Here is a 26,751-nt window from a genome sequence, read left to right on the forward strand (position 1 = left end):
TATAGTGCAAAACATGAAGATTTTATTTTCATCTTTCACAGTCAACACAAGCTAATGCTTTTAGAACTTCTCCCTCCATCACAGGAGGTCCAAATGGCCTGCTCCATTCAGCTCACTGATTGTACCGTCCATCTTGCCGTGTCACTTCCTGTTGGCATTTAAGTTGTACATGCTGTAGATAGCAAGGCAGAAGGGATGACAGCAGATGTCAAGAGGACAACAGGATTTCTGCAGTTCAAACAGAGACAAAGTCCACCATCATGTCATTACTACAGCAAATACCAGCACTTACAGATGTGACCTCGTGCCTTGTGGTGGAGCACGTCCGTGTGCTGTCCTGTGCCTTCGTGACTGTGCTGCAGCCATTATTGATTTAGCAAACGTCCAATAAAAACACTGATAGGACCGTCCATTCATTCATACTGGATTAGACGGAAATTGAAAGTCGACAGGTGCTGATAATCAGCACACAAAACGTTTCTGTGGAAAACTTAAAATATCGCAGATACCCCTGTGTTCCAGCACGTCTTTGCAAGACTGAAGGAAACATCAATCCATCACTTATTTAGACCTTTATACTTATTTAGACCGTTATCTTGATAGCATACATGGTAGTTTTTATTAATGCCAAGTTCATTTAATTACTGTACTGTAGCGCTGATTAATTCTCAAATCTGATTGGTCAGAAGGTTTTTGTATGGTGTAATTTTATGTCACTGCAGCTCTGGCTGTGGCTATAACAGACACGACACAACACATGATCCAAGACTTATAATAAACTGGAGTGTTATTTTGCAGTTCAAAAGTAAAATGATCAAATATGTATAAGAAAAAAAAGAACGAACTTGCATGAACATGAAAAAAATTAATGGGAATGAAAAAAAAACTATGAGAATAGCTAATGAAGAAAGAAAGATCATGAAATAAGTATTTAGTACTAGTAACAGTAAGTTTTCCACCACGAAAAAAAAACAGGACCAAGGATTGGTGTTCTGCATCTTATTAACTTCAAAAGGTATAAAGACACGCTGGTAAGGGAACGGCTTTACAGCTGCTAGGACAAGTGAGAACAACAACTGTTTAACTGTAACCCTAACTATAAATTAAAATTACAACGCGTTGGTTATTAATGAATAAATACTGTAACAGTTGGCAAATTGCTGTGATATAAAAGGAATAAAGCTTTTTTGCTTGACATGTTGGTATATGCATGATTTTTGCCATCATCATCTTCATGCCCCCACCAAAGTGTTTTTTCCACAAATCTAATTAAAAACTGGTGTACTTCTTGTGCTCCTTCATTAAAATCTGGATGGGATAGAAAAATACAGCTATTTTTTTTTTTTTTACTTTAAACATAAAACCTTTTCAATGCACTAAAATAATGGCATGGAGTAATTTGTGGTTGAAAATTATTTTTTAAAGAAAAATCACAGTGTTCATTTGGGTCAGTTTTACTGAACGGAAGTATCGATTTGCTCTGGCAAAATAGATCTGAAATGTAAGAAAATGCTTTCTGATTGGCTCTCATTTGTTGTAGGCAACAGTTTGACGCTATATTGATATTAATACTGATATGATGAATATGATATGATGAATTATAGTCCACCTTTCTAACTATCTCAGGAAATATCAATTTAATTTATACTATTGACTGGATGTTGGAATTTCATTTCTTTTCCTGATTTTTGTTTTTTACAACCATGGCATTAGTTTCTCAGCATACCTTAATAATGTAATCCCTATTTAGAGTATCATTAGAACGTCTTGCGCTATATATAAACGAGAATATTTTCAGAACCAGCATTTTAAATCTGAAAAGTGTAATAAAATACATGACTACACAATGGGCTCAGCAGTTTTTTCTGCTTGCTTTCTGAATTATAACCCAGTAAGGTTCTGACTCTGAAGTGTGTTGTTGAGGTGTTACTATACTTATTCTGAGGATATTCAATACTTTTTGTCCTGCAAAGAGTTATTTCTCAGGTTCAAGTCTGATGTCATGTATGTCATGTAAACCAGGTCATATTTTAGTTGTAAAAAATATTAAGAGATAAAACAGCTCGATTTGGCACCAAATCCTAACCAATTACTATTCATATAGTGACTGAATACCTCTGTTGGTTTTGGTTCATGTAAAATTAACAGTGAGAATAGAAGGATTCTGGAGTTCAGGTAACTAGTGATATTTGCCATTTAATAAAATACTATATATTAAAAAAAAAATCTTTTTCTGGCATTTTATTCATTAGTGAAGTATATTGCACAGTCACTTGACTCCCTCTAAACTGACTATAAGATAAAGCCACAGCCTGCTACAATAGTGGCAGGCAGCCCAAACGTCAAAGGTGCCAAAACTTTAGTCCCAGTAAAATCAGAGCGCATGTTTATCACAAACATACCCAGATAATCCAAGGAGTTGCAAGTTTTTTTTAAAGCATCTCAAATGGTTCCCTTGTCATAAGTGCATGACATCATCGTATTCTACCCTATGTAGTGAGCACATACAGTAAAAAGAAAACCATTTGAGATTTGGACCAACTTCAGACCAGTTCAGAGAGCTCTGGGGGCCCCTGTGTCTCGACATGAATGCTATCTGGACAAGAAGGGTAACTATATATTCAGCATGTGTATTTAGCAACATAAAGTTGACTTTTTGTTGCGTTGTGAAAAAAAGCTTTATATGCCCCTAAGACCTAAGTTACTGGGATTGTGTTGCCTGAACTGACATTGCTTTTTACTTGTTAAAGGTTTAGGGCTTAGTTTCTTGCTTTTCATGGATCTTAATACTTCTTAAAAGGCAGGACATTATGAAAGGAAAAAAAAAAAAAAAAAAAAAAAGAGTGAAAAAAAAGATAATTAATTTATAAATTCTAGCAATATAAAAAAAAAACTTCGTAGTTCTCTCCTTCTTTTACACATGCGATATGCATGGTTTCAGCACGTTAAAAAAATTAATAAATAATTTTTTTTTTTTTAAATCAGTGGGTTTTAAGACAATAAGCTGTTTAAGGAGTCAAAAACACATCGTTGTTCCTCCTTGACACAAGAAGGCCAATCGTTCTTTTACCACACCATCCCACCATGGAGGCACTCATAACCACAAAAGCATTCCCACTCAACACTGCACTAAAGACTGGCACTCCATGATACTGCTAATTCGATGGAACGTTTTTTAAGACTGAAAACGAGGGAGAAAATAAAGAGAGGTTTTATCTCTACACAGAAAGACACTCAAGTTCGGTCCCCGGTCCAATTTGGAGATGAGAGACGTGAGGTGTAATTTCCACATCCTGTTGTCCACTTGAAGAAACGGTATGAACACTGAAACCAAGAATCCTGCATAATCTGGTGTCAGCTTGCAGCTTCCTTCATCTGTAAGTGACATGCTCATCTCTCTCTAGCTGTGCTCCTGATGGGTCTCGTTATAGTCCATGATATGTAGCTGTTGCTGATGTCTCCGCCATCCTGCTTCCCGTCTGGATGCCCGCTGCAAGACATCAGGCTCTTTAGCAGCCATGTTGGAGGCATGGCCATGTCTGGTGGAGGCGGGACCCGTCTTTACTACAGTCTTTACAGAAGGTTCCAGACAGACGTCAGGCTTCAGGCCCTGTGATACACCAGTGAGATGTGGGCAGGGAGTGTAATCCTCATCACACTGACTCTCGCTCTTGTTGCGGAAGAGTTCCCGTGCTCGCATTCCCAGGAAGCTCTTGGCACTGGGGTAGGAGCCGACGGTGAGGGAAGGGGTGGAGGCGGGCACCACAGGGCAAGCAGGAGGCGGCTCAACCAGCATAGGTGGAGGCGTGGCTCGACTGCCGTTTATGGATTTGGACTTGGGGTCAGAGAAGCCGGCTCTGGCTTGACCTGATGAGAAGCCGTTCCTGTGTGGTGATGACTTGCCACACTCTTTAGAAGCTGTTTTACTTGGTCCATCTGATGCCACCACGCTGTTAGAGACCAATAAAAAAAATAAATAATAATTAGATAGTATCAGCATTGACTATACAGTGAACTTAAATTTGCGTGTAAAATTAAGAAATTTTCTTCAGAGCCTATTTACCCAATAAAAAATAAAAAAACTATAAAACACATACAGTAAAACAAGTTACTTCAAGATCAGTTGGAATTCGATCTTTCAATCCACATATGCATGATTATCTGCGATGAAGCAGTGATTTAAAGCAGATGAATCTGTATCTGTACCTGGTCTGTGTGGGACAGCAGCGCTCCGCGCCTTCCCCTGCTGATGAAGCTGCACTAGCCGCAGCGGGAGCCTCCGTCTCTAGCCTGCTGTAAAACTGCAACAGCTCCATCTGCAGGGCCTGAGTCACACGTCTCTGTGCTTGGTACCTACTTTCCGAAGCCTTTAACTCCTCCCTAAGGGAGATAACAGGAGAGAGGAAGATGAGGTCATTTGCAAAAAGCAAACCAGTAAAACCATAAAGGACCACAGCCACAAGGCAGAAGACTGGCTGGTATTTACATAAGCATACAATCTTTCCACAGTTGAAGACAGAATTGTGATTTAAAGGTCAATCCAAACTAACAACTATTAATATTGCGTTTAACTTTGTAAAGCTAATTTATTTACAATGATTTTTTGCAGCACAACTATATTGTTGTTTAGGTGGTTTTTTTGCAGAAATGTACCCACGTTAAACTTATATGTAGAAAATATTTGTAGATTTTTTTGTAGCACTTATTTAAAAAAGTTCCTGGACCATTGGTTTACAACTTTAGCCCGATAAATCCTGGCATCATCTTGGAATATGTGATCAGGGAAGAAAAGAAAAAAAATAATAATACATTGATGGAAAAACCTAGTGATGCAGTAAATTCAGGTAGTCAGCTGACCTCAATTCTCAAGCACATAACATTGCTGAACCGAGACCTGACTACCAGAAGCAACTCCAGATCATAGCACTGCTCCCACACACTTGTACGGTAGGCACTAGGGCATGATGGCTGTATCACTTCATCCGCCTTACTTCTTACCCTGATGCACCAATCACTCTAGAACAGGGTAAATCTGGACTTATCCAACCAGATAACCTTTTCCATTGCTCCAATGTCTGTTCTTTATGATCCCTAACAAACTTGAAGCCTTATTTTCCGATTACCCTCACTGATTAGTAGTTTCCCTAAAGGGGTCATACGGTGCTACATGCACTTTTTCAGGCTGTTTGGACTGAAATGTGTGTTAGGAGAGTGTGTAAACAACCACTCTACAATGACAAAGAGCCGCCCAGTGATTTTCTTTTCATTTATTAAAATAAGATGCCCCTTCTAAAATCAGGCCAATACATATATATATATACATATTTTACAACAAATTCTTAGGTGTCCTTCTACCCTTGCTAGACACATTATTCTTGCCATGACCTACGGTCAATATTACTGTTTAAGTAGCACTGCATAGGTAACACGCATAACCCACAAGCCAACATTTACTGAGATAAAAAAGTTGTTCATGACCATTAACTGTAACATGTAAACATAGCTGTCAATCAACTATACCTCAGTAAACACATCGCGTTCGTATCTCCCTCAGTACGCTACTTACCCTGCCATTATATACAAAGATAAATCAAAGTGACATTAAGTAAACTAACCATTTAGATACGTCCTGTCCAAGCCGTAATTGCCGAACTTCTTTGAGGGCGTCATCTTGTTCCTGGTCCGACTCAGGTTAAAACTTTTTATCAGGTAAAAGTACTTATGAAAAAAACTTATGAAAAATGGGACTGGATGACTCCTTTAAGGCTACACAACTGTTTAGTCCCAATCCCTTGATCTTTCTTTGCCTAATGAAAAGTTTGTAATATACTTTAATTAAAAATTCTCAATGGTTGTGTAAAAAAACACTACTTTCTGAAATCAGGCCAATCGCAATGCCTGTCGTTGTGGCGTCACACCGACAGAGGCCGCTCCCACTATAGTTGATTGACACTGGTGTTTTTGCAAAGACCCGCCCAGAGTGAGAAGAAAGCTGTCGGCCATTGTTTCAACGCTGGAGCAAAATGTCGCCTAAGTGAGTGTGGTGTACAGTTGTTGGGTGTAATAGCGAACACAGCAGTCGTCATTCACTACCGACATCTGAGCCACTAAGGACATTTTAGCAAAGACCCGCCCCGAGTGAGAAGAAAGCTGTCGGCCATTATTGACGCTGGAGCAAAATGGCAAAAATTTTTATTTAAGTATATTACAAACTTTTCATTAGGACCCTAAAGAATTATATTAACTTATGAAAAATGGGACTGGATGACCCCTTTAAGGCTACACAACTGTTTAGTCCCAATCCCTTGATCTTTCTTTGCCTAATGAAAAGTTTGTAATATACTTTAATTAAAAATTCTCGATGGTTGTGTAAAAAAACACTACTTTTACCTGGGAAAAAGCAGCTCTGTTCTCAGCAACCTATTTCAGTACATGCTCCTTTAAATGCTTTTGACCTCTGCTGAGCCCACCCCCCAGTTCTGTGGGCGCGTGTCTTCACAACACACGTGGGGTATAGCTTTGACAACAGTTAAGGGTATCGTTTGATAAAAGTATGGCAGCGGGAGGCTTTGAAGACACATCTGTGCAACTATATCAATTTGTACCCGAGTCGGACCAGGAACAAGATGACGCCCCAAAAGAAGTTCGGCAATTACGGCTTGGACAGGATGTGTCTGAATGGTTAGTTTACTTAATGTCACTTTGATTGATTTATCTTTGTATATAATGGCAGGGTAAGTAGCGTACTGAGAGAGAGATACGAACGCGATGTGTTTACTGAGGTATAGTTGATTGACAGCTATGTTAACATGTTACAGTTAATGGTCATGAACAACTTTTTTTTTTATCTCAGTAAATGTTGGCTTGTGGGTTATGCGTGTTAACTATGGAGTGCTACTTAAACAGTAATATTGACCGTAGGTCATGGCAAGAATAATGTGTCTAGCAAGGGTAGAAGGACAAAATAGCCAAAACGATTTAAAATAATTTTACATGACTTCTTAATCATTGACGTACACCGTTATAAACCATCTAGCGTTACAAAGGTAAGCATAATATAGTTTTCTGTCCAAGTACACAGTTTGCAAGTAGACAATCACCTTAATGCATTGTTTATTATAAACGTGCGATTGGGAATTATAGGGCTGCAACTAACGATTATTTTGATAATCAATTAGTTGGGCGATTATGTTTTCGATTAATCGGATAAAACCTAACCGCTTCTTAATTTGATATTTTGCTTATAACTATTAAAAAAAAACATAAATCAGGGTATTATTTATGTATAAAAATAAACTTTTAAAAATGCAAAAGCCACATATAGAGTTTAATAATCTTTAATTTTGACATTTTTAACCCTTAAATGAAATGTAGTATATAATATATACCGTATATATATATATATATATACATATATATATATATATATATACATATATATATACATATATACACATACATACATATATACACATACATATATATATATATATATATATATATATATATATATCACACACACACATACACACAAAGTAAATATATACCGTATATATATATATATATATATATATATATATATATATATATATAGTTTAAAAAAATACACTGATGTATTCAGTTGTTAAGATATAAACAGCTATAATAATGTAATTTTGTATAATAAAATGTATGCATAAGTAAAACCACAGTAAATTGCAAGTTAACTTTGTAGTGAACTATAAAAAAAACTGTAGAAATGCAAAAAGCTAATAGTCACAAATATACTGTTATTTGCATTCGCTGAAAACCACAACAATCACTACATGTAATATTCTACTGTTATTCGCACCGTGTAAATTAAGCTAATCTAAATTAGCGCCATTTAACTAATTACTATTGCTCGTGAGGTGATTGCGCAATGTGATGCTAGCGAGTAGCACGTGAACAGATCTAGTGCGCGACTGTCCTGAAGTTAGCAAACAATGTAAACGAAAGCACTTAAACTATACAACTTTTACACGATAGAGATACAGTTTTTACTGACCCTGCTGACGTTTCGCCATCCGTAACACCAACACGTTTTCTGTTTAAGTGTTCGTGCATGACATGCCGTGAAAGCTCGGTCTAGCATAGCGTGCAGGTTACCGTCTTCTTAGAGGCGTTTAATGTAAATTGCTATCAAACCTTGGAGGACTCAGGGCGCGCGCTTATTCCTGCAGACGCTTCTGTAACCTCCATTGCGCGAGCGGCTGTGTATCTGTGTGTATTTGTGCATCTTGTGGTCGCGCTCCTCAGTGACATGAGCAGCCCAACTAATCGATAACGGCATTTGTTGACAACGAATTTCATTATCGATAATTATCGATTTTATCGATTAGTTGTTGCAGCCCTAGGGAATTATATAGAGACGGATGTACATAGAGAAGACGACATAACCATGTTCTATGAGAGTGTAAGTTAACTTACAATCCGCATTTATCGTGATTATTAGAAAAGGCGATCTGCAAAGATTCATAAAAAAAGGAATTACACTCACTGAGCCTGGTGAAGATTAAGCAGGAACACGAAGCGTTATTACAGATCCATTTTTCAGGAGCAGCTTCCTAGCAAAACCTGCTTTATATTGACCCGCGTTTATAAAGCAGTCTGGTGAAAAATGATTAGCACAAACATGAACGCATTTAGGTAGATCGGCGGGGACGTTAGCTTCAAAAACAAAATTCAGCCACTGCCTCCTCAGCGGCTCAGATGTCGGTAGTGAATGACGACTGCTGTGTTCGCTATTACACCCAACAACTGTACACCACACTCGCTTAGGTCGACATTTTGCTCCAGCGTCGAAACAATGGCCGACAGCTTTCTTCTCACTCGGGGCGGGTCTTTGCTAAAACACCAGTGTCAATCAACTATAGTGGAAGCAGCCTCTGTCGGTGTGACGCCGACAGGCATTGCGATTGGCCTGATTTCAGAAGGGGCATCTTATTTTAATGAATGAAAAGAAAATCACTGGGCGGCTCTTTATCATTGTAGAGTGGTTGTGTACACACTCTCCTAACACACATTTTAGTCCAAACAGCTTGAAAAAGGCATGTAGCACCGTATGACCCCTCGTTTAAGTGTATGAAGGTGATTGTTCACCAATATCCTTGAGGGTTTTTTACTGCATTAGACAGTTCACAAACCAATTTTAGTAGTTTCAGCAATCTCATTAGTTGTTGTTGTTGTTTCTTGATGCAGGACAATAATTTGACCCTTCTGAAACAGAGTTGCATCTTTGCCACGACCACATGACATGTCTGCTGACATGGTTGTTTAAGAAATGAGAAGCTACTCACTGCAGTAGGGCTATTTTAACCTAAATTTCAGATGGAACTTATTCACCTGTGTGTAAACCAGTCTACTCATCGCACATGTACACACTACCTACACATGTAAAATTTCCAGCATAGCAAAAAAAAAAATAAAAAAATAAAACTGTGCATCCATACTTAGCCTGTCCTTTGACGTCCTCAAGGAATTTCTTCTGCTCTGCGATGAGGTGCTCTTTCTTGGACAGTTGCGTCTCTAGCTCGGCCACTCTCTGATGTGCCGCATCCAGCTTCTGACCCTGCAGCAGCAGATTCTGCTTCAACCTCTCCACCTCCTTCATCAAGGACGCCTGCACCATCTGCACCTCCTGTGCAATACAGAATTGTACTTTAGAGTAATAAATGCTGGTGCATTTTTTTTTATCCTGGTCTGTTCACTTTATTTATAATGCTGTGTACAAAGCCTTAGTATTTTCTTCTATACCGCACTCTAGTCCCAAAAGAGTGAGGTTTCGTTTTATTCTGTGTGTGCATATGGATGGAATGAAGTAAAAACTGTCTTCTCTCGACAGCAGTGCTATATGCGGCAAAGAAGCTCTCCTGTGTACCTTGCTGAGGTCTGGGCCTGCCTGCTGAAGCTCGTGCACACACAGTTTATGGGCTTCTCCCAACAGAAGCAACTGTCTGCTCATGAAGCTCAACTGCTGCTGTGTGCTCTCGCTTGAAGACAACTAAACAGAATACAAACACGACCAGGAAAAACAGAAGGGAATTTGAGATTATCATTACGTAATGGGGAAAAAAATGAAAAAGGAAAAAGAAATCGAGTATAGGGATTACAAATATTGCAGTTACAGGCTTCTTTTAATAAATTACAACAGCAGTGTAGAGCAAAGAGTACTGCATTTGCATGCTTATAGGATTTATTCAGCCATATGGAGTGGTATTAAACAAACAGTGTATACACTCATGCAAGTGTCCCCCAAATACCTGCATCGATTTTCATAGTTTTCATTTATATATTACATATGAGGAATACAATAATTCATAGTGTTATTGTTTATTATGCTATGATTACATCATGGCAACATGGTGCCTTAGTCGCCTTGCACCTCCAGGGTCTGGGTTCGATTGTCACCTCGGGGACTGTGTGCATGGAGTTGCATGTTCTCTCTGCTTTATGGGTTTCCTCCCACAGACCAAAGATATGTGCTAATTAGCATTACCAAATTATCCATAGTGTGTGAATGTAGACCAGAGTTCCTACCACAGTCGTAAAAAATAGAAATAAATGCAATGGTCACATTGACCTCCATGGTCCCTAATTGGACTTCTAACCCTAACTATAGAGGGACTGCTGGATGATGATGATTAAATTGCTTTAATTTATTTATTAGCTTATTTATTAGTGAGGCCAAAAGCAGGCCTCTTCCCCGCCCACACACACAAAAAAAATCTCTACTTCGCGTTCCTTGAGATATAAGGATACCACTTGGTTATCTAGGTCTCTAATGTGTAAATCTATAGATGTTGCCTTAGTTGTAATCTTGCAGTTTACATAGTGTGTTGTGTGTTTACCTTGGCAGTGAGCTGATTCAGCTGGTGCCCTGTATGGCACACCTTGTTATTTGCCTTCTGAAGCTCAGCCTCCATTTCCCCCATCCTCTTCTGGCACTCCTGCATTTTACTCTAATTAAAAAAAAAAACAAAAACACAAACTTAAAGAAATAATTTAAGACTGTAACAATAAAAATTTGAGGCAAATAAATACCAACATACTAACCTGTAACTCCTGGTATTTGGTGTAGTAGCCATCGCGATCATGCTGAAGTTGGCGGATCTGACTGTGAAGGCATGTGACCACGGTCTCCCGTTCATCCCAGAGCTGCCGGTAGCGCTGCTGTTCCATGTGTAGGCTCTCACGCAGAGACATGATATCAACACACTGCAGGTTCAGCTGGTCCTTCTACAAAAAACACACAAAAAAAAAAAAACACAAATGAGTGCAATTCATAATGAACTTTTGTTATTTCAGGTCATAAGCGAGCCTTCATGAGTCTTTTCTAAGTGTTGTTTTGTATTCCTAACATTCTGTAACAGGTGTTAATCAGATTTGGGAGATACAGGGAATGCGTTTATTTTGTGTGACCAAAGCAACTTATTATACACATGTAATAACTGGTGGTTCCTATGCAGAATATTTCATGCATGCTTTGATAAATGAGACCCGAAAACATACTTTATACAACAGTTATGAAATTCGCACATGTGCATATTCAATCTGTAGTTCTTGTCAGATGTTAAACGCAATAATGAAGAATAAAAGGATTAAATAAATAAATAAGCGAAACCTTGTGGAAAATGGTTTTTCGATTTGATATTTTTACCTTTATTTTTAACTGACTGTACCATTTTGAATTGGATTTTTGGCCTACTTGAAGTTTCAGATGTTTCACTATCGCTGTACTAAGGGGTCAAAAATCAGGAAATAACCACATCATGTCCTTACTGGTTAACAAATTGTGTATCTTAATTATTACCAATAGTACATAGATGTGTAAGAGAAGCTAAGGCATAAACAAAACTTAGTGCAAGTACAGTATGATGATGCTAACACATCATATGCTTTGTTTACCATAGCGTTATTCTGTTCCTCCAGTGCTGTGGCATTGATGATTCTGCGCAGCAGGCGGCGGTTTCGCACAGCGTGTTGCTCACGCTTATAACGCTCATACAGCAGCTGGTTATGCAGCAACAGCAGCTGACTGCGCAGTGTCTGCAGCTCATCCAGAGGTGCAGAACCTAAATAAAGAGAGAGATGAAAGGACACAAAAAACACATGAATATAAATATGGCAGGCAGAAGAAAAAAAAAACAGAAATGGAAAAGGGGAGCAGAGGGAATAAACAGTGGAGAGTATGCAGTATTGACACAGATGAGACAAGTCGCGAGAATTAAAATTAAAGTACAACCTAATAAAAACCTGTGGGAACCAGAGCGGAGAGCTGCTGCAACACGTATACACACACACCATGGGTTCTTTCTGAACAATCACATGACTCGTATAACTTGCATAACTGCAGGGTTTTATTTAATTCAATATGAACAGCCTACGTTGTTTTTCTCACTACAGTCATCATTTGGATGTCATTAAACCCGGAGTCAGCGCCCGGTCTCTTCCAAATTAAATAAATAAAATGTCACCCTAAGCAAGTTTGCCAATTTAATTTGGAGAAAAGGCAAATGCACTTCAACATTTTTCAATAACATTTTATTATTTATGATTATTTTAGTATTTATGGTAATTTGATTATAAGCAGGCGGCACAGTGGCTTAGTGGTCGCCTCGCACCTCCAGGGTCCGGGTTTGATTCCCTTTTCTGTGTGCACGGAGTTTGCATGCTCTCCCTGTGCTTGGCGGGTTTCCTCCGGGTACTCCGGTTTGCCTTCCACAGTCCAAAGACATGCAGATTAGGCTAACTGGCGTCCCCTAAATTGCCCGTAGTGTGTGAATGAGTGTGTGTATACCCTGTCCAGGGTGTACCCCCACCTTGTGCCCTAAGTCTCGTGGGATAGGCTCCAGGCGACCCTGTACACAGGATAAAGCGGCATAGACGATGAGTAAGTGATAAGCAAATCATTACAATTTTACTCTATTTAAAAATAATAATAATTCAAGATTGTTAAGAATTTCTGTCTGACCTTATATGGAAAACCAACTACAGCCTGCAATCTTATCATCCCAATAGGCTTGAATAACTGCTACCAAGCATAAGTTAAAATATGTTATCCGGAATCAGAGACGCTTTGTAATCTGAAAACAACATTTTGTACGTGCTTGGCTGGCTGTCTAAGAAGCCCAAACCTGAGTCACTAAAAGTATGACTTTATCTGGGCCTGCTGATGGGGATCATAAAATAAACATTGTGCAATCCTTATATAAGCATAACCACATTTTAGACCGATCAGACAGTCTTCTGGGAAAGCTACAACTACAATAGCCTGAAGTGAAAATCATATACTGGGACAGGATGTCTATCCTTACAAAGTAACCATTATGTTGTTTACCTCCAAAATGAGTCCAGTCAGCTGACTTGCTTGGCAGGGGTAATCTGAAAGAGATTATATAAATGAGGTGATCAGTTGAGGTCAGCAGTGTGACGGTGTATTGAGCACACACAAACGCACTTCAGATCTGGCCGCGAGCCCACAAAGCCTCCTGACTTGGGCTTGACCAAATCATGGCTTGAACGAGTCCATCTCCGGTTCAAAACAATTACTCAGCTATGCAGAGCGCAGTGTGAGAGAATGTAAAGGGAAAATAGGGAGGAGATGGGGGGAGCATGTGAGAAGCTTTGTTTGTTGTGTACTGACACTGGTGGTGGTGGTGGTGGTGGTGATGACTCGGCTGCAGTGTTGGAGGAACAGTACAGTGGCTGTAGCTGTTCTTGCATAAAGAGAGACCAGGAGGTCACAACAAGCCTACAACGGGTTTTTTTTTTTTTTTTGGTAAACAATCAGCTTCAGTTACACCAGAGGTGTCCAAATTATCTGCACAGGGCCAATGCAGCTGCAGGTTTAAATCCCAAACCAGCAGGGGTTACACCCAAATCTTGCTTAATACATTTGTGTGGATAAGTCAGCAGATGCGCTCGAGACCTAGAGCAAAAAACGATGTAAGAAAAAAAACAAACAGCAGGGTATATTGCTGTTCAATAATTCTCATACGATACCCACATCCCAAAAATGTTTTCTTAAACCTCAAATTTAGTTTGGCAACAATTAACATTTTTTTATTCCGCAAACAAGCCAATTCCTGTTACACTACATCACTGCAGCTACTGTATAACTAGCTGCTCCCTCACTAGCCTCTTGTTATCTCTGGCTTAAAGTTAATAAGACAAAAACAAAGCTTGTCACGTTACTAAAAAACACAACACTCTATTTGTGGAAACCTTTCCTGTGCCAGAAAACCACTTCCGACACTGTACACTCTTCCATAAATGTTAACTATAATGCATGTTGTCTCACAGAAAACCTTACCAAAATGACAACTAGTGTAAGAAGAAGAGAGAATCACAGATGAGAAATCAAAAAAGTTGATTGAATAAAGACCAAGTTTTGTCTTAAAACGACTTCAGCACAAGATTCACATCTACCACTTCAGCGCTGTTATTTCAGTGGTGAATATATGAACTAATACCAGTAAAGATATTTAGTTTAGCTTTTATAATTAATATATATTGGTGGGGGTGTTCGTTTACCTTGCGCACGTAGCTTATTTTAAAGTATATAATTGAAAGAGCGAGTTCTGACCAATGTACAGGTAAAACATCTCTCATCTATATTTCTATCTCTGACCGTCCTGAATCCTTTACACGTCTCTTTCTCTCTCATTCTAGAAACCACCTTGATTTACTGTTTCCTGACTCTCTTTTTCTGCATATGTTTTTTTTTTTATATGTGTAACGCGGGCTCACTCACAGGTAGAATTCCTCTTTCATGAAAAGACTGACCGTAATGAGTTAAATTATGTTTTACAATAGAACTCAATGTTACTTCATACCTCTTCAGCACCCTGTCATGAGCATCGTTGCCTTGCTGCACCAGGCGATCGAGCACCTCTAGAGGAGAAGCTGATGTTACTCCATGGCCTTCGTCCGCCCCTCCAACCATGCCTTGCACGGCCGCTCTATCCAGTGCCTCTGAGCTCTTGCGGCCCATAAACAGCGAAGCGGCGCGAGGCAGCGCCAGGTTGAAGAGAGCCTCATAAGGCAGTGATAATGATGATGCTGTGCCCGGGCTGGGAGAGTGTGGTGTATTTTTCAGAGCCTCATCCTCTGCGCTGGGGCTGTGGTGGCGCAATTCTATCGGGGTGAAGAGCGGCTGAAAGGACCAAGGCTGCTCTTGAGAAGCTGCACGGCTGACTGGGCCTCTGCACCCGGTTCGCATCTCGATTTTATCTGGTGTGGAGATAGCATGGTGGGGGTCGCGAAGGTGTGTGAAAGTCGGTGGAGGCTTCTCTTGGGCACCAGTGAGAGTCTCTGTTGTGCGGTAGAAGGGCGAATCGAATCCACGTGCACCAGATGTGTCGCGCTTCTCCTCAGTCAGCTTCATCAGCTCCTCTGTGATAGCAGCTGTGGATTAACATTCAACAGTCAGGATGTTGCATCAATCTTGCAGCTGGAACTCATTCATAATATTAAGAAGCTAAAATTTCTGGCGAAAAAAAGAGAAACAGAGAAAAGAAAACCAGAATCCAGAAAAAGAATCCAGTGCATACCCTCCTCCCTCTCTTTGCCCAGCCGCAGTTGCTCCTGCTCCTTCATGTAGACGGATAACTCGGTCAGTGTCATGGACACGTTCTTAGCCCCACCATCTGATTTAGACGGAAAACACAAACACTAAACACTTGACTAATCCACATCAAATACTTCAATCACTCAGTGTGTTAAATCAGCAAAGCCATTGTGTCCCTACTAATACCAACACATGTTTATGCTTCCGCTTGTGATGATTGTATTTGCCTTTGTACCTCTGTGATTGGTCACGTCACTCCCTGATTTCTCAAGATCTCGGATTTGCTCCTGTCTCAACAAGGGTGGTTTGGTGGGGTCTATGGGTCTACCGTCCTGAAAAGTAAGCAATGAAGCATCAAATGATATTCGATGAAATAATTGTTCATTCTAAATTCTAAATAAATGTTCATTCTAATTCTAATACTGGACTTAATCACTGGTGCAATAACACAGAGTATTTGTTCGCTTCTAAATACTGATTGGCCAGAAGATTTTATGTCCTATAGCATTACAGCCTGGCCACTAGCCCGATCTATTAGGTTTATCTCACCATATTCAATCTTACTTCTACAGTAGCCAATACAAAAGTATATTACTTCAAGGTGAAATAATTTCACTGGAGGTTGTTTCACGAAAAATGCTAGAGCCAGTTACCTTCCATTGCAGGCTAGGCGTACTATGGGTTAAGGTAGCAGAAGGTATCTCATCTGACAGACTGGGAGGAGGAGACGATGCTGCTGGAGTGCTGGAACATGGGGTACCTTTACTACCTCCTATAAAACAGAGAGGTCTGTTAAGTAAAACGGGATGGCTCATATATGCTTCTGCCATTCATTGTGATTTCAGAAGAGGAAATACTTATAACAAGAAAAAACCCTTTTTCAAGTAGTACAGAAATCAATGCAATGAAAGATGAAATAAAAAGAAACTTGATGTTTTTGCTTGTAAAATGATCAAAGAATTAAACATTCATGTGATTCACCATATCAGCATGCAATACATTTCACAAGTGCTTGTCTTTCTATTTCAGGCTTATCTGCACAGGGCCCACAAAACTACAAATGACAACTTTTCGGTAAACCTTAAAGGTTAAAACTTCACTGGTTTATACTTGAGCACTTTTTAATGCAGTTGTGAAATATAAGCAGCATGTAGACCTACCCGGTGTGCTATAAAAGCGACCAGATAAGTGAAAGGCACTCTGGGATAGCTCGGGGTTCGGCGACATTCCTCTTGATGAAGGTGGCGTGGCCATCCCACAGAGGGAAGAGGGACTCCAGAGGACGTCCTTAGCGCCATAGATAAAGTTGAATTCACATGTGGAGCTCTGAAGATCACAGAGAAACAACACAGTCACTTTGATGTAACTAAAAATAAGCTACAATTATCAAATATTTCTTATTTATAAGAAGATCACGTGAAGGCAATTAATCTGCACCTAGTTAAACAACAATTGTATCTCGGTTTACATGACTGTCTCTCTTTATATTAAAACCTGAGGACAAACTAAAGAAGCAGTCAGCGATGCGAATTATTATTACACTAAAGGCACAGGAAGTTCACTATACATGATGTAATATTTCATAACCCCATAATGCAAAAAAATCCCATCATGCAACGAATCATGCCATGGTGCTCACTCTCTACTTCTTGGTATTTTGACTCATTTCAAAATCTTGAGTCAGCTGTGCCTGTCAGTCCCACCAAGGAGACATGTCCTCTGTGTTCAAAAGGAAGTGTGGCTTCAATAATCGGCAATAAAATTACACAGCATTAGTTTTAACCCTGAGCTAATGAAGAGATCCTGTTTTCTGCATCAAAGATTTACCAAAAAACGCAATCTTCCTGTTTTTGTAGTTTACACTAGAAACAACAGCTTGCAGATTTGTTAGGGTCTCATCAGGCTGATCTGATCAAATCTGAACCCTGCTGGTTTGTTTTCTCCCTTGGGTACAGTGGGTGAGGGGTTAAGCAGAATATAATCCCGGCAAGAAAACTAGTGCCAGCATTAGCCGTGTTGCCAAAGCAACAGTTCCTGCGTCAACTCGCAGTGTTTCCGTTTTTAAAGCACAACACAACGACCCCAATGACTTAACGCCTCTTCTCTCTGGTCCTATCCTTCAGCCCCGTTAACCCCCTGCCTCAGCCTGACTGCTGAAGAACAACGAGATGATTCAGGTTCCTTCTGCAGAGGCTGGGTGAGCTTGAGGTGATTTACAAACAGACTGACAAAGCCAATTCATCCATAGCAAAACAACAAGAGGTGGGAGGCACATAGAGACAACAGCCTGAATTCTCCCCTACAGCCACAGAGAGCTACACAGAGCTAGTCCAGCAGGAATCTGCAAAAACACTGTGTATACAGAGGGATAGAACTGTACAGCCCAGCACAGGCCACCAGAGAGGCTGCATTTTTAACAAGGTGTGAAAGATTCATACCGGCCGATGGGTGCTGGGCGGACTGCGATGAGCCAGCTGTGTCCCTGAGAGAGAGGACAGGGGCAAAGGAGGAAGGACAGACTGTCGTGGTGTGGAAAAATGATTGGAGGATGAGCTTCCTACAGGAACAGATAAATAAAAATGACACAAACCTGTTTTATTCTTAACAAAAATTAAACAAAGCAAAACAAGACAAATAACTATCATAGCACAAAAAGACAAAGACATTGGGAGATTTAAAAAAAGCATTAAATATGAGTGTACCATAGCTACTGTGCAGGTCAGTGTAGGGACTGGCAGTGCAATCAGGGGCACGCATGTGCAGGTTGGCACAGAAGTGCTCAGGCAGGGTGGCATAGCCCTCTTCACAGGACGCTTCACGAGGGTCCAGAGACACTTTGGCACATTCAATCACGATGTCATGGATCTCAAACCTCTTCCATCTGTAGATAAAGTAAGGCAAAGAATAAATGAGTGGAAGTGTAATGAGGAAACAAATAAAAAAAAGGACAAGGAAAGAAAAAGAAAGAAAGAAGAGGACCGGTAAAGTGAGCAAGAAAGGAGCAAAGTAAGTAAATGGCCGGAAAGAAGAAAGGAAGAAAGGTAGGAAATGACAAAAGGAGCAAATTTATAAAATGTCAAGTAAGGAAGAGAAGGAAGGAAATTGCAAAAGAAAAAGAAGAAGAGAAATGGGAGGGAGGCACGAAGAGCCAAATAAGATGTGAATTTATAAAATGACAAGAGAAGCAAATGTAAATAGATGATAAACAAAGGAATGTAAGAAAAAAAAAAAAAAAAAAAGAAATGTAAGCAAATGAGAAAAGGAAAATAGAATAATTCAGCGACAGAAATAAAGCAAGGAAATAGGGGAGGATATGACAACAAGAAAACAAAGGAATCAAAGGAGTAATTAAAAGAAAAGCAAGGAGAGAGCGATTGTCTGTTATACAAGTGAAATAACGTCAGCTCCGCACCTGGTAGGGTCCAGCTCATGGTCCTTAGTTCCAGTCACTAATTCAGGGTGTATGCGGACGTGTTCCAGCATCGGCTATAGAAAACATGTAATATATTTTAAGGCACTATGTCAAGATGTAAAAAGGTCAAAAGGTCAAAAATGCAGCATATGACAGAGCCAGTCCCACACCCTTGATCGCTTTAGGTGTAACTGTATCAAACATCAGAATGCTTTGATTTAAGGCTGTACCTTAACCACCTCCTCGAACGTATCCATGTTCTCCTTCATGCTGTAATGAGAGCGCAGGTAGGAGATGAAGTTGCAGGGGTACATGCCGTACAGCCGGTGGAAGAGCGAGTAGACGCTGGCATGGAGATGGATCAGGAACACCTCCGAAACGTGGCCTGTATGACCCGGCAAACACAAGACAGTTTGCGCTGCGGCATCTTTGTAACCTTTTGTACAAATTGTACATATTTTGGTTTCTAGACTGCTGCTTCTGTTTAGTGTAAATATATCTTCCAAGCCTGGAAGCCTTCCTTTGACATGTGCAGCTTCAATTTTAACTATAAACGATTTTTAAAAAATAACGGATTTATGCCTTCTCACAGAAGCTAATGTCATTAATAGCTACTAAAGCTGGTGTGAATTTAATCCAAACACCCCGGTGTCCATCTGTTTGTCTGTCACTCCCTCTCTCATTCTGTCAGTCTCTCACTTCTCTGTGTACAGTATGTGTCTTTCTCCATCTTGTCTCTCTTTGTATTTCTGAGTCTGTCTCTCTCTCACTCTATCACTTTGCGTATTTCTGTGTCTGTCTCTTTTCATCTTAATTTCTCTGTCTCCATGTTTCTGTCTTTGCATCTCTCACCTGGGTTCCTTAAGTTCCAGGCAGCCAGACGTCCAAAAACATCAAAAAACTCATACAGATGTTGCTTCCCTGCCTGAGGGATCATGGGTAACAGCGTCACAAGCACCAGAACTCCAGTTATGAGAACCACAACGTCTGTGTCCGTCTGATGCCAAGAGGAAACAACAATAAACCATTAAGCCCACAATCAACAGAGGTATAGCGAGCTTCCACATAAATTCCATAAAGGTTAAAGATAAACACTAATATTCAACTTAAATTCATCTAACTAATTTAATATCTAAAGTAATCAAGACATTTATTTTATTATTGTACTATTTAAATTAATGCACCAAATTCGAAATAGGGAGTGTCTGCTGATTACGTAACTAGAAATATATTGTACAATGTATTCGGTGAGGAAAAACAAACAAACAAACAAAAAAAAACACTTCTATTGCCCACCTTGAGACACTTAAGCAGCGAGAGCAGAAGAGGATAGCGGGCGATCTTGTGAATCCAGGACGGCTGTTTGCGCACCACATGGCCCAGGAGGTTGAGTGTAGGCAGACGACATACCGGCTTGGCCATGCACTCGTTCATCTTATCAAAAAGATGCTGTTGAAGAGACCATTATTTAAGGATTTGTACACTCTTAAACAATAACACAAACCTAAAAGGGAATGTTAATAAGCTGATAAACTAACTATAGAGAGGAAAGCAACAAAACATACACAGTAGGGCTGACTGAAAAATGTCTGCTTGCTGAAAATGAGCAATGTGATCTTGTGTATCTCAAGTCAAAAACAAGAAATGTGTGCGACAAAAAAGAACAATGAAACTCAACACAATGCCTGCTAAGTGCATGCTAACTTTTAGAATGAGGCTTACGGATGTGACAGTCTGTCTTTTGACTTGGAAAGTGTCTCCTTTCCCGTTTGAGCTTAGCATCCCATCTGTTCATGTGACCAGGCTAAAATACATCCCCAGGAACTCAGTGACTCTTCACTTTGCATTAGGCAATTATGTGAAAGCAGACGTTTACTCCACCTCATTTTCAGCTATACTATTGGGCATGTGACATAAGCGCACTTTTATTTGGAATAAAGGAAAGGTCAATAGAATGGTGTAATATGGAAAATAAATCATGTTCATCTTCCTTTTGGCCAGAATTAATTTATTTGGCTTTGTCTGCCCCCCCTTCAAACTCAACTGAGCAATCTAGTGGTTTCCAATTAATTTAAAATTTGAAAACAGATACAAAGGCATTTTAAGTGGCAGACATATTTAAGCCCCTTAGGCACTAATCATATATGTCGCTCTTCCCGAACTGACTCAAGATGTTGGGAAAACCGTTAGACTTGGTCTGATAAAGGTGTAAGCTCTTTCCAAAACTTATATATTAATAATTGTTTTCCATCATTTCAGAAGCTACAACCAATATTTGATCTACCTAATTCACATTTTTTTAATATATTTGCAAACCCTCACATCATGCAATTTATTTATTTATATACAATAAATGATCAAAGCTAGAATGTTTCTTCTAATGTTTTATTTAGAGCATGTAAGAGTGGCACTGAAAGAAGCCCTTGCAATAGATATTGCAGAAAAGCAATGGGATGAAGCACAAGAAAGGGTTCATTCGGTTTTATTGTGCATTGGGCATGGTCTAATACAATTAAAGATCTGACATAGACTTCACCTATTTAAACTTAAGCTCTCTAAGATGTTTCCCCTCAGTGGATCCACAATGTGACAGGTGTGGTAAAACTTCAGCATGACTAGGTCATATGTTTTGGAACATCAGTAATTATTGGATTTCAGTTATTGTCAGGTGTTGGGGAAACTGTTGGACCCAGACCCAATATTAGCTATTTTTGGTTTTGGTAGTGATAAAATGGAGCTGTCTGAAGGTCAGAGTACAGTGCTTGAGGCTGTGGTCCACTTAGCACGTTGGCTGATTTTCCTTGACTGGGACAAACAAACAAACAAATAAATAAATAAATAAATAAATCCACCACATTGCTCAACCCTGATTAAAGATGTTATGCTTTACCTACAATAAGAAAAGCTCAGATTTATTTCACTAAAATAAAAGACTGAAAATTTTTATGCCGCATTATATTATATTAGATTAATGTATTATTTTCATAAGAAAGGAATAATGAAACCTCCCTGTTTTTTTTCTCCTTTCTCACACATCACTTGGGATAAATACAATTTGTTAGAAGTGTATTGAAATGTTGTGTTAACTTTTAGAACGAAGCTTTTTTGGGTTTTTTTTTTACGATTTTCTCCGAACCATGTGACGCCAGCTGACCGCATCTTTTCGAACGCACTGTTGGGGGCGGCGTAACACACTCGGAAGGACAGTGCTATCTGCTCCTTTCAATTGCAGGAACTCACAGACAACCCTAATTGGCTGTAGAGCCGTGAATATTGTGGGAGTACGAAGTACCCGTCCCCTCTGAGAGAGCTCGGCCAATCAGCTCTCTCTAGACCTCCAGCTGCGAGAGGTTACACCATCACCTGGGAATCGAACTAACGATCTCCAGATAACAGAGCAAGCACTTTACCACTGCGCCACTCGAAAGCCCGACAGTCTGTATTTTGACTTGAAAAGTGTCTCGTTTCCCAATTGAGCTTAGCCTCACTTCCACCAGGAACTCAGTGCCTCTTCACTTTGCATTCGACAGTAAGATAAAAGATCACAGAAACGTGACCCAGCAAGAAGCAGAGGTGCCAAGTGACAACATGTAGTGAACAAATGTGCAAGCAGGCACTTCATATAAGCATGTTTTATGTGTACTTTCCCCCTCATGTGAGATATGGGATTCACCTTGTCATGCGGCTCCCTGACTGAACACAGAATGTTTAGTGCTGGACTTGAGTTGGTCTCCAGGAAATAATCCACCAAACCGTTCAGGAGCATGGACCCTCGCTCTGAAAACCAGACTAGAAATGTTAATCCCAAAAAAATTTATTCATGTACAAAAAAAAGAAAAAAGCAATAAACAATCTGCACTTAATGGCCACTTCAATAGGTACACCTTGCAAGTAATGCTTTCCCTGGCATGAATTCTTCAAGGTGCTGGAAACATTCCTTAAAAATGTTTTGATGTGTTGTTACAATGGAGGTATGCCGAAGAGCTTCTCTGAAGACACAATATGCTAATTGGGTTACTGTTGCCTTTCTGCCAACCTTTTTGCTCAGAGAACTGCTCGCAAGATATTTTCTCATTTTTAGAACATTCTCTAGAAATGGTTGCATGCAAAAATCCCAGGAGATGAGCAGTTTTGGAAACACTCGCACCGGCCAATCTGGCACAAAAACAACCATGCCACGTTCAAAGTGACTTAAATTACCTTTCTTCCCCATTCTGATGCTCGGTTTGCATTTTAGCTAATTGTCTTTACAATGTCCATATGCCTAAATAAATTGAGTTGCTGCCATGTAATTGGCTGATTAGATATTTGCATTAACAAGCAGCTTAGTACCTAACAAAGCGACCGGTGAGAATATATAATGAAGAATGTGAGTTATAAACTGAACTGATCTGATCACTAATTGAAACTGAATGGACTGATTCACATCAGTGCAATTTTCAAAAAAAAAAGATTTGTTTAAAAAAAAAAAAAAAACAGGCTCCACCCTGGTGCAGTACCTGTACTGAGGTGCTCGTTAATGAGACCTTTAATTTCCTCAAGCTGCTGGAGATCAGAGGTCTCCAGCAGAGGGAGCAGGTCGCCCACGTTGAGCTGTTCTCTGGCCATGGTGGTGGTGCTGATGGCGGTGTGACCAGATGGAGGGGGAGGGGCTTTCACTCTCTCTGCCTGCAGTTAGGGTCCCCGGGCTGCCCACCGACGCAGTCTCCAGGCACCACTGCACACACAGACACATTTACTGTTTTACTGTATTTCATAAACATGACACCAGATACATAAAATCCGAATACTTGAGTCATAAGAACAAGACAAGGTTGCTGTTCAATAATTATCTTAAGATTTGAGGAGGCAAAAAAATAGAAGGAGCATGTTTTTACATGAAACGCCTGACTGATTACAATATTTAGGCTTGCTTATGAGAATGTACAAAAAAATGGTTTTATTGAAATATAGATAGATAGATAGATAGATAGATAGATAGATAGAATTATACAAGTACAACATGTACCAGAGACACCTTAGAAAGGAGAATCAGGTGTAGCTAATATTATACCTCCCTTTCGCTGGTGAGGATTTTTAACAGTAGCTCTAACTGTATGCCCAATCACAGGTTTATATAAATGCCCTTGTTCTAGTACAGTGTTGTTTCCATAGCAATAGCAACAAATTCCATTCATGGAAGGAGTCTCCAGTGTTAGGGCTATACAATCAAAAGTAAGAACATTTCTTTAGGTTTTTCTTAGTGGCTTTAAGTCTTTAAGGCACAAGAGTATGGTCTATGTTTCGCTACTAAAAAACCACAAACACCCCTTTTTGTCTTACTGACATCAAGAGAGAGAGAAAAAAAAAGTGTGACTGTTGAGAGAACAACTGTTTAACAAGTGATAACAGGAAGTAACTTGTCCTGTAGATCTTACACAACATTAAATGTAACTATAAATGGATAAAATACAGTGCATAGTCTATTAATAATTAATAGGACGTAGTTGTTTAAGAATTGTTGTATGAGAGAAGTAAAAGTTAAATAGAAGTATTTCAGGGTGGGAACGGTGAGACAGATTTATGTCTAAATGCTGGACACAACTTCTCTTGAAGTTAAAGTGCAAAACACAAAGCAGGAGCTTGTAAAGAGCTTAAATTTTTTAGCAGAATTTAATCTTTTGAAGAAAATGGAGAAAATTTAATTGTTAGAAATGTTCATATCTGTACAACATCTAGGGGAAATTCTCACAACTCTCAAGCGCTGAAGACATTCTGATCATGCACAATTTGTTCCGCTGAGACTTTTGCTAACAAAGCATCAACAAAATAGTGGAACCACATGTTTTTTTGCATTCCTCTACATTCCTAAATGCATTCAACATCCAGAACATCTAAAATTCGCCTACTTAAGCTCTTGGGTCACTTAAAGTTAGTTTGCAGACGCACATTTTAATGACCGTGAGTTTCCATTCAGAAGTCTTAAGGTGCCAAGACGTTATAGCGCCAGACAGACCCGGATGATCACAAAGTAGTCCTGGCGAACTGGACTGTGCATCAGACGCAGTAAAAAAACAAATGCATAAAAAAAAGGAAACGTTATGGCTTCCAGTAATAGAAAGACCAGAAACCGTGTTCAACTGTGTTCATGTGGAAAGATTTTCTTGGCTGGACTTGGAGTTGTGGCAGACCTTCATCTCAGCTGCGAGAGGACGAGAGTAGGGTGCGCATTGACTTAAGCACTGTTAGCATTTCAAAATGAGCAGATCTAAGAGCTGGATGAACTAAAATGATGCTGCACCACTCACTTTAGGTAGAAATACTGTAGAGCTATTAGCAGACTGTCAAGCAGCGCTGTGGGTAACATAGGAAAGTATTAACCAAAGTGTTGTTGGTAGTCTTTCAGCTGCTGCTGTCGAGGGATCGCCACAGCAGACCATCCAATCTGCGCATACCTTTGGCACAGGTTTTACGCCAGGACCCATTCCTGACGCTATCCTCCCATTTTATCCAGGCTTGGGACCGGCACTGAATCCAGTGGCAGGGGTTTGGGCACTGGGTGGAAATTGAACCTGGGCCATCCGTATGGACTCAAGTTTTCTGAACTGAATCACAGCATTATTATTTTTTTTTATGATATTTATTGTACAAAAATAATCGTGTATGCAATAAGGATTAGTTATGCAAATCGCTCAGGATGGGTTTTAAGATGAAATGCAAGTTTTACTCAAACAGTAAATATGATCTCATGGTCAGGTGGAGAAAAAGATCCCTTGATCTCAGAGATCCAGTAAAACTGCTGATGATCTAAAAATTGCAACTCTGCTTATTGTCACTCCTTAATAACCATTAGAGTTGTTTTGCGAGATGCACATTTTAGGCTGCAAATACAGGCGTCCTGTAAATGCATTAAATATGCATTTAGATCAAAGGAAACGACATGTTTTTGTTGCTAGCTGAAGCTTGCTGACTGTAGCAGCTAGCACTAACGGGGCGTAAACAACTCCCGAGAACAATGCCCAGTTTACACACATTATCTTAATAAAAAAATAACCATTCCATCTTATTTTTAAACACAAACACAGGACAATTTAGCTGTAACCGCTCGCATTGGCGGGTAAAAAAATTATCCTATTCGATTAACCAGACAGAAATATAAAATCAATGAGCCTCAATAGCTAGCTGTTATTTCTTCATCTGAATCCAAATTGCTGGTTGTTCCCTATCTAGTGCATCCTACATACCGTATGACCTAACCTCGAAGTAGTGCACTACTCATCCAATAATGCGTCGTTTGGATTTAGCCTCACTCCCAAGCAAGCAGCAGTGTTGACTGGTTTTGAGCTAATTAAACGCCCGTTAAGTACATTCTGCAAATAAAATATACATTGCAATAGAAATCGAATGTTTGTATTACCTTAAAGCATGCTGTTTAACCGTAAAAAACTCCCACACAACAATAAATAAAGCCTGTTTACCCGTTAAAGCAACTGCACTCAACAGGGCGCCGCCATCTTAGCCACCTCACGCCCATCCCACTGCAGTGCACCTCCGCACCTGGCGAGAGAGAAAATAGACCCTACGCGTTATCACACGTTATCTACACATAGAACCCCGTGGTGTCGTGATAAACAACGTCAGGGTGGTTTTACAAACACGTTATTCGAAATTATTCTCCTCACAAAGTCGCATTTTGATGCAAAAAAGTCTACCTAATTCTGCATCTGGGTCCAGGGTTGTTTTTCCAGCGGGCGGAGGGATGCGATGCGGT

The 26,751-nt window shown here is 39.8% G+C and overlaps 1 protein-coding gene across 2 annotated transcripts; it reads right to left on the reverse strand.

The window, feature by feature from the left end:
- tsc1b (TSC complex subunit 1b) lies at positions 1 to 26,509 on the reverse strand. Of its 2 annotated transcripts, XM_053478529.1 has the most exons (23): positions 26,459 to 26,509; positions 23,501 to 23,718; positions 22,675 to 22,778; positions 20,298 to 20,450; positions 19,854 to 19,998; positions 19,232 to 19,386; positions 19,002 to 19,075; positions 18,292 to 18,470; positions 18,028 to 18,146; positions 16,750 to 16,915; positions 16,243 to 16,361; positions 15,825 to 15,921; positions 15,573 to 15,668; positions 14,856 to 15,426; positions 13,358 to 13,401; positions 12,840 to 12,878; positions 11,926 to 12,092; positions 11,074 to 11,256; positions 10,869 to 10,979; positions 9,899 to 10,021; positions 9,471 to 9,658; positions 4,207 to 4,380; positions 1 to 3,950 (listed from the first exon to the last, which is right to left on the reverse strand). In XM_053478529.1, exons 2-23 carry the CDS (start codon positions 23,607 to 23,609, stop codon positions 3,401 to 3,403), a joined length of 3,666 nt encoding a protein of 1,221 aa, XP_053334504.1. In that variant the 5' UTR covers positions 23,610 to 23,718; positions 26,459 to 26,509; the 3' UTR covers positions 1 to 3,400. The 2 variants fall into 2 exon arrangements, with proteins under 2 accessions (XP_053334504.1, XP_053334505.1); XM_053478530.1 differs by lacking the exon at positions 12,840 to 12,878.
- Positions 26,510 to 26,751: the final 242 nt, after the last annotated feature.

This window comes from Clarias gariepinus, chromosome 19 (assembly GCF_024256425.1).
Source record: "Clarias gariepinus isolate MV-2021 ecotype Netherlands chromosome 19, CGAR_prim_01v2, whole genome shotgun sequence".
In the NCBI taxonomy this organism is placed as follows: Eukaryota; Metazoa; Chordata; class Actinopteri; order Siluriformes; family Clariidae; genus Clarias; species Clarias gariepinus.

Excerpts from the sequence above, each read along its gene's own strand:
- tsc1b (XM_053478529.1), bottom strand. The coding sequence starts at position 23,609 with ATGGCCAGAGAACAGCTCAACGTGGGCGACCTGCTCCCTCTGCTGGAG. Across the intron at positions 16,362-16,749 it reads TCGCTTTTATAGCACACCGG|GAGGTAGTAAAGGTACCCCA; the intron begins GTAGGTCTACAT and ends TCTGTTTTATAG. Across the intron at positions 11,257-11,925 it reads AGGAACAGAATAACGCTATG|AAGGACCAGCTGAACCTGCA; the intron begins GTAAACAAAGCA and ends TGTTTTTTGTAG.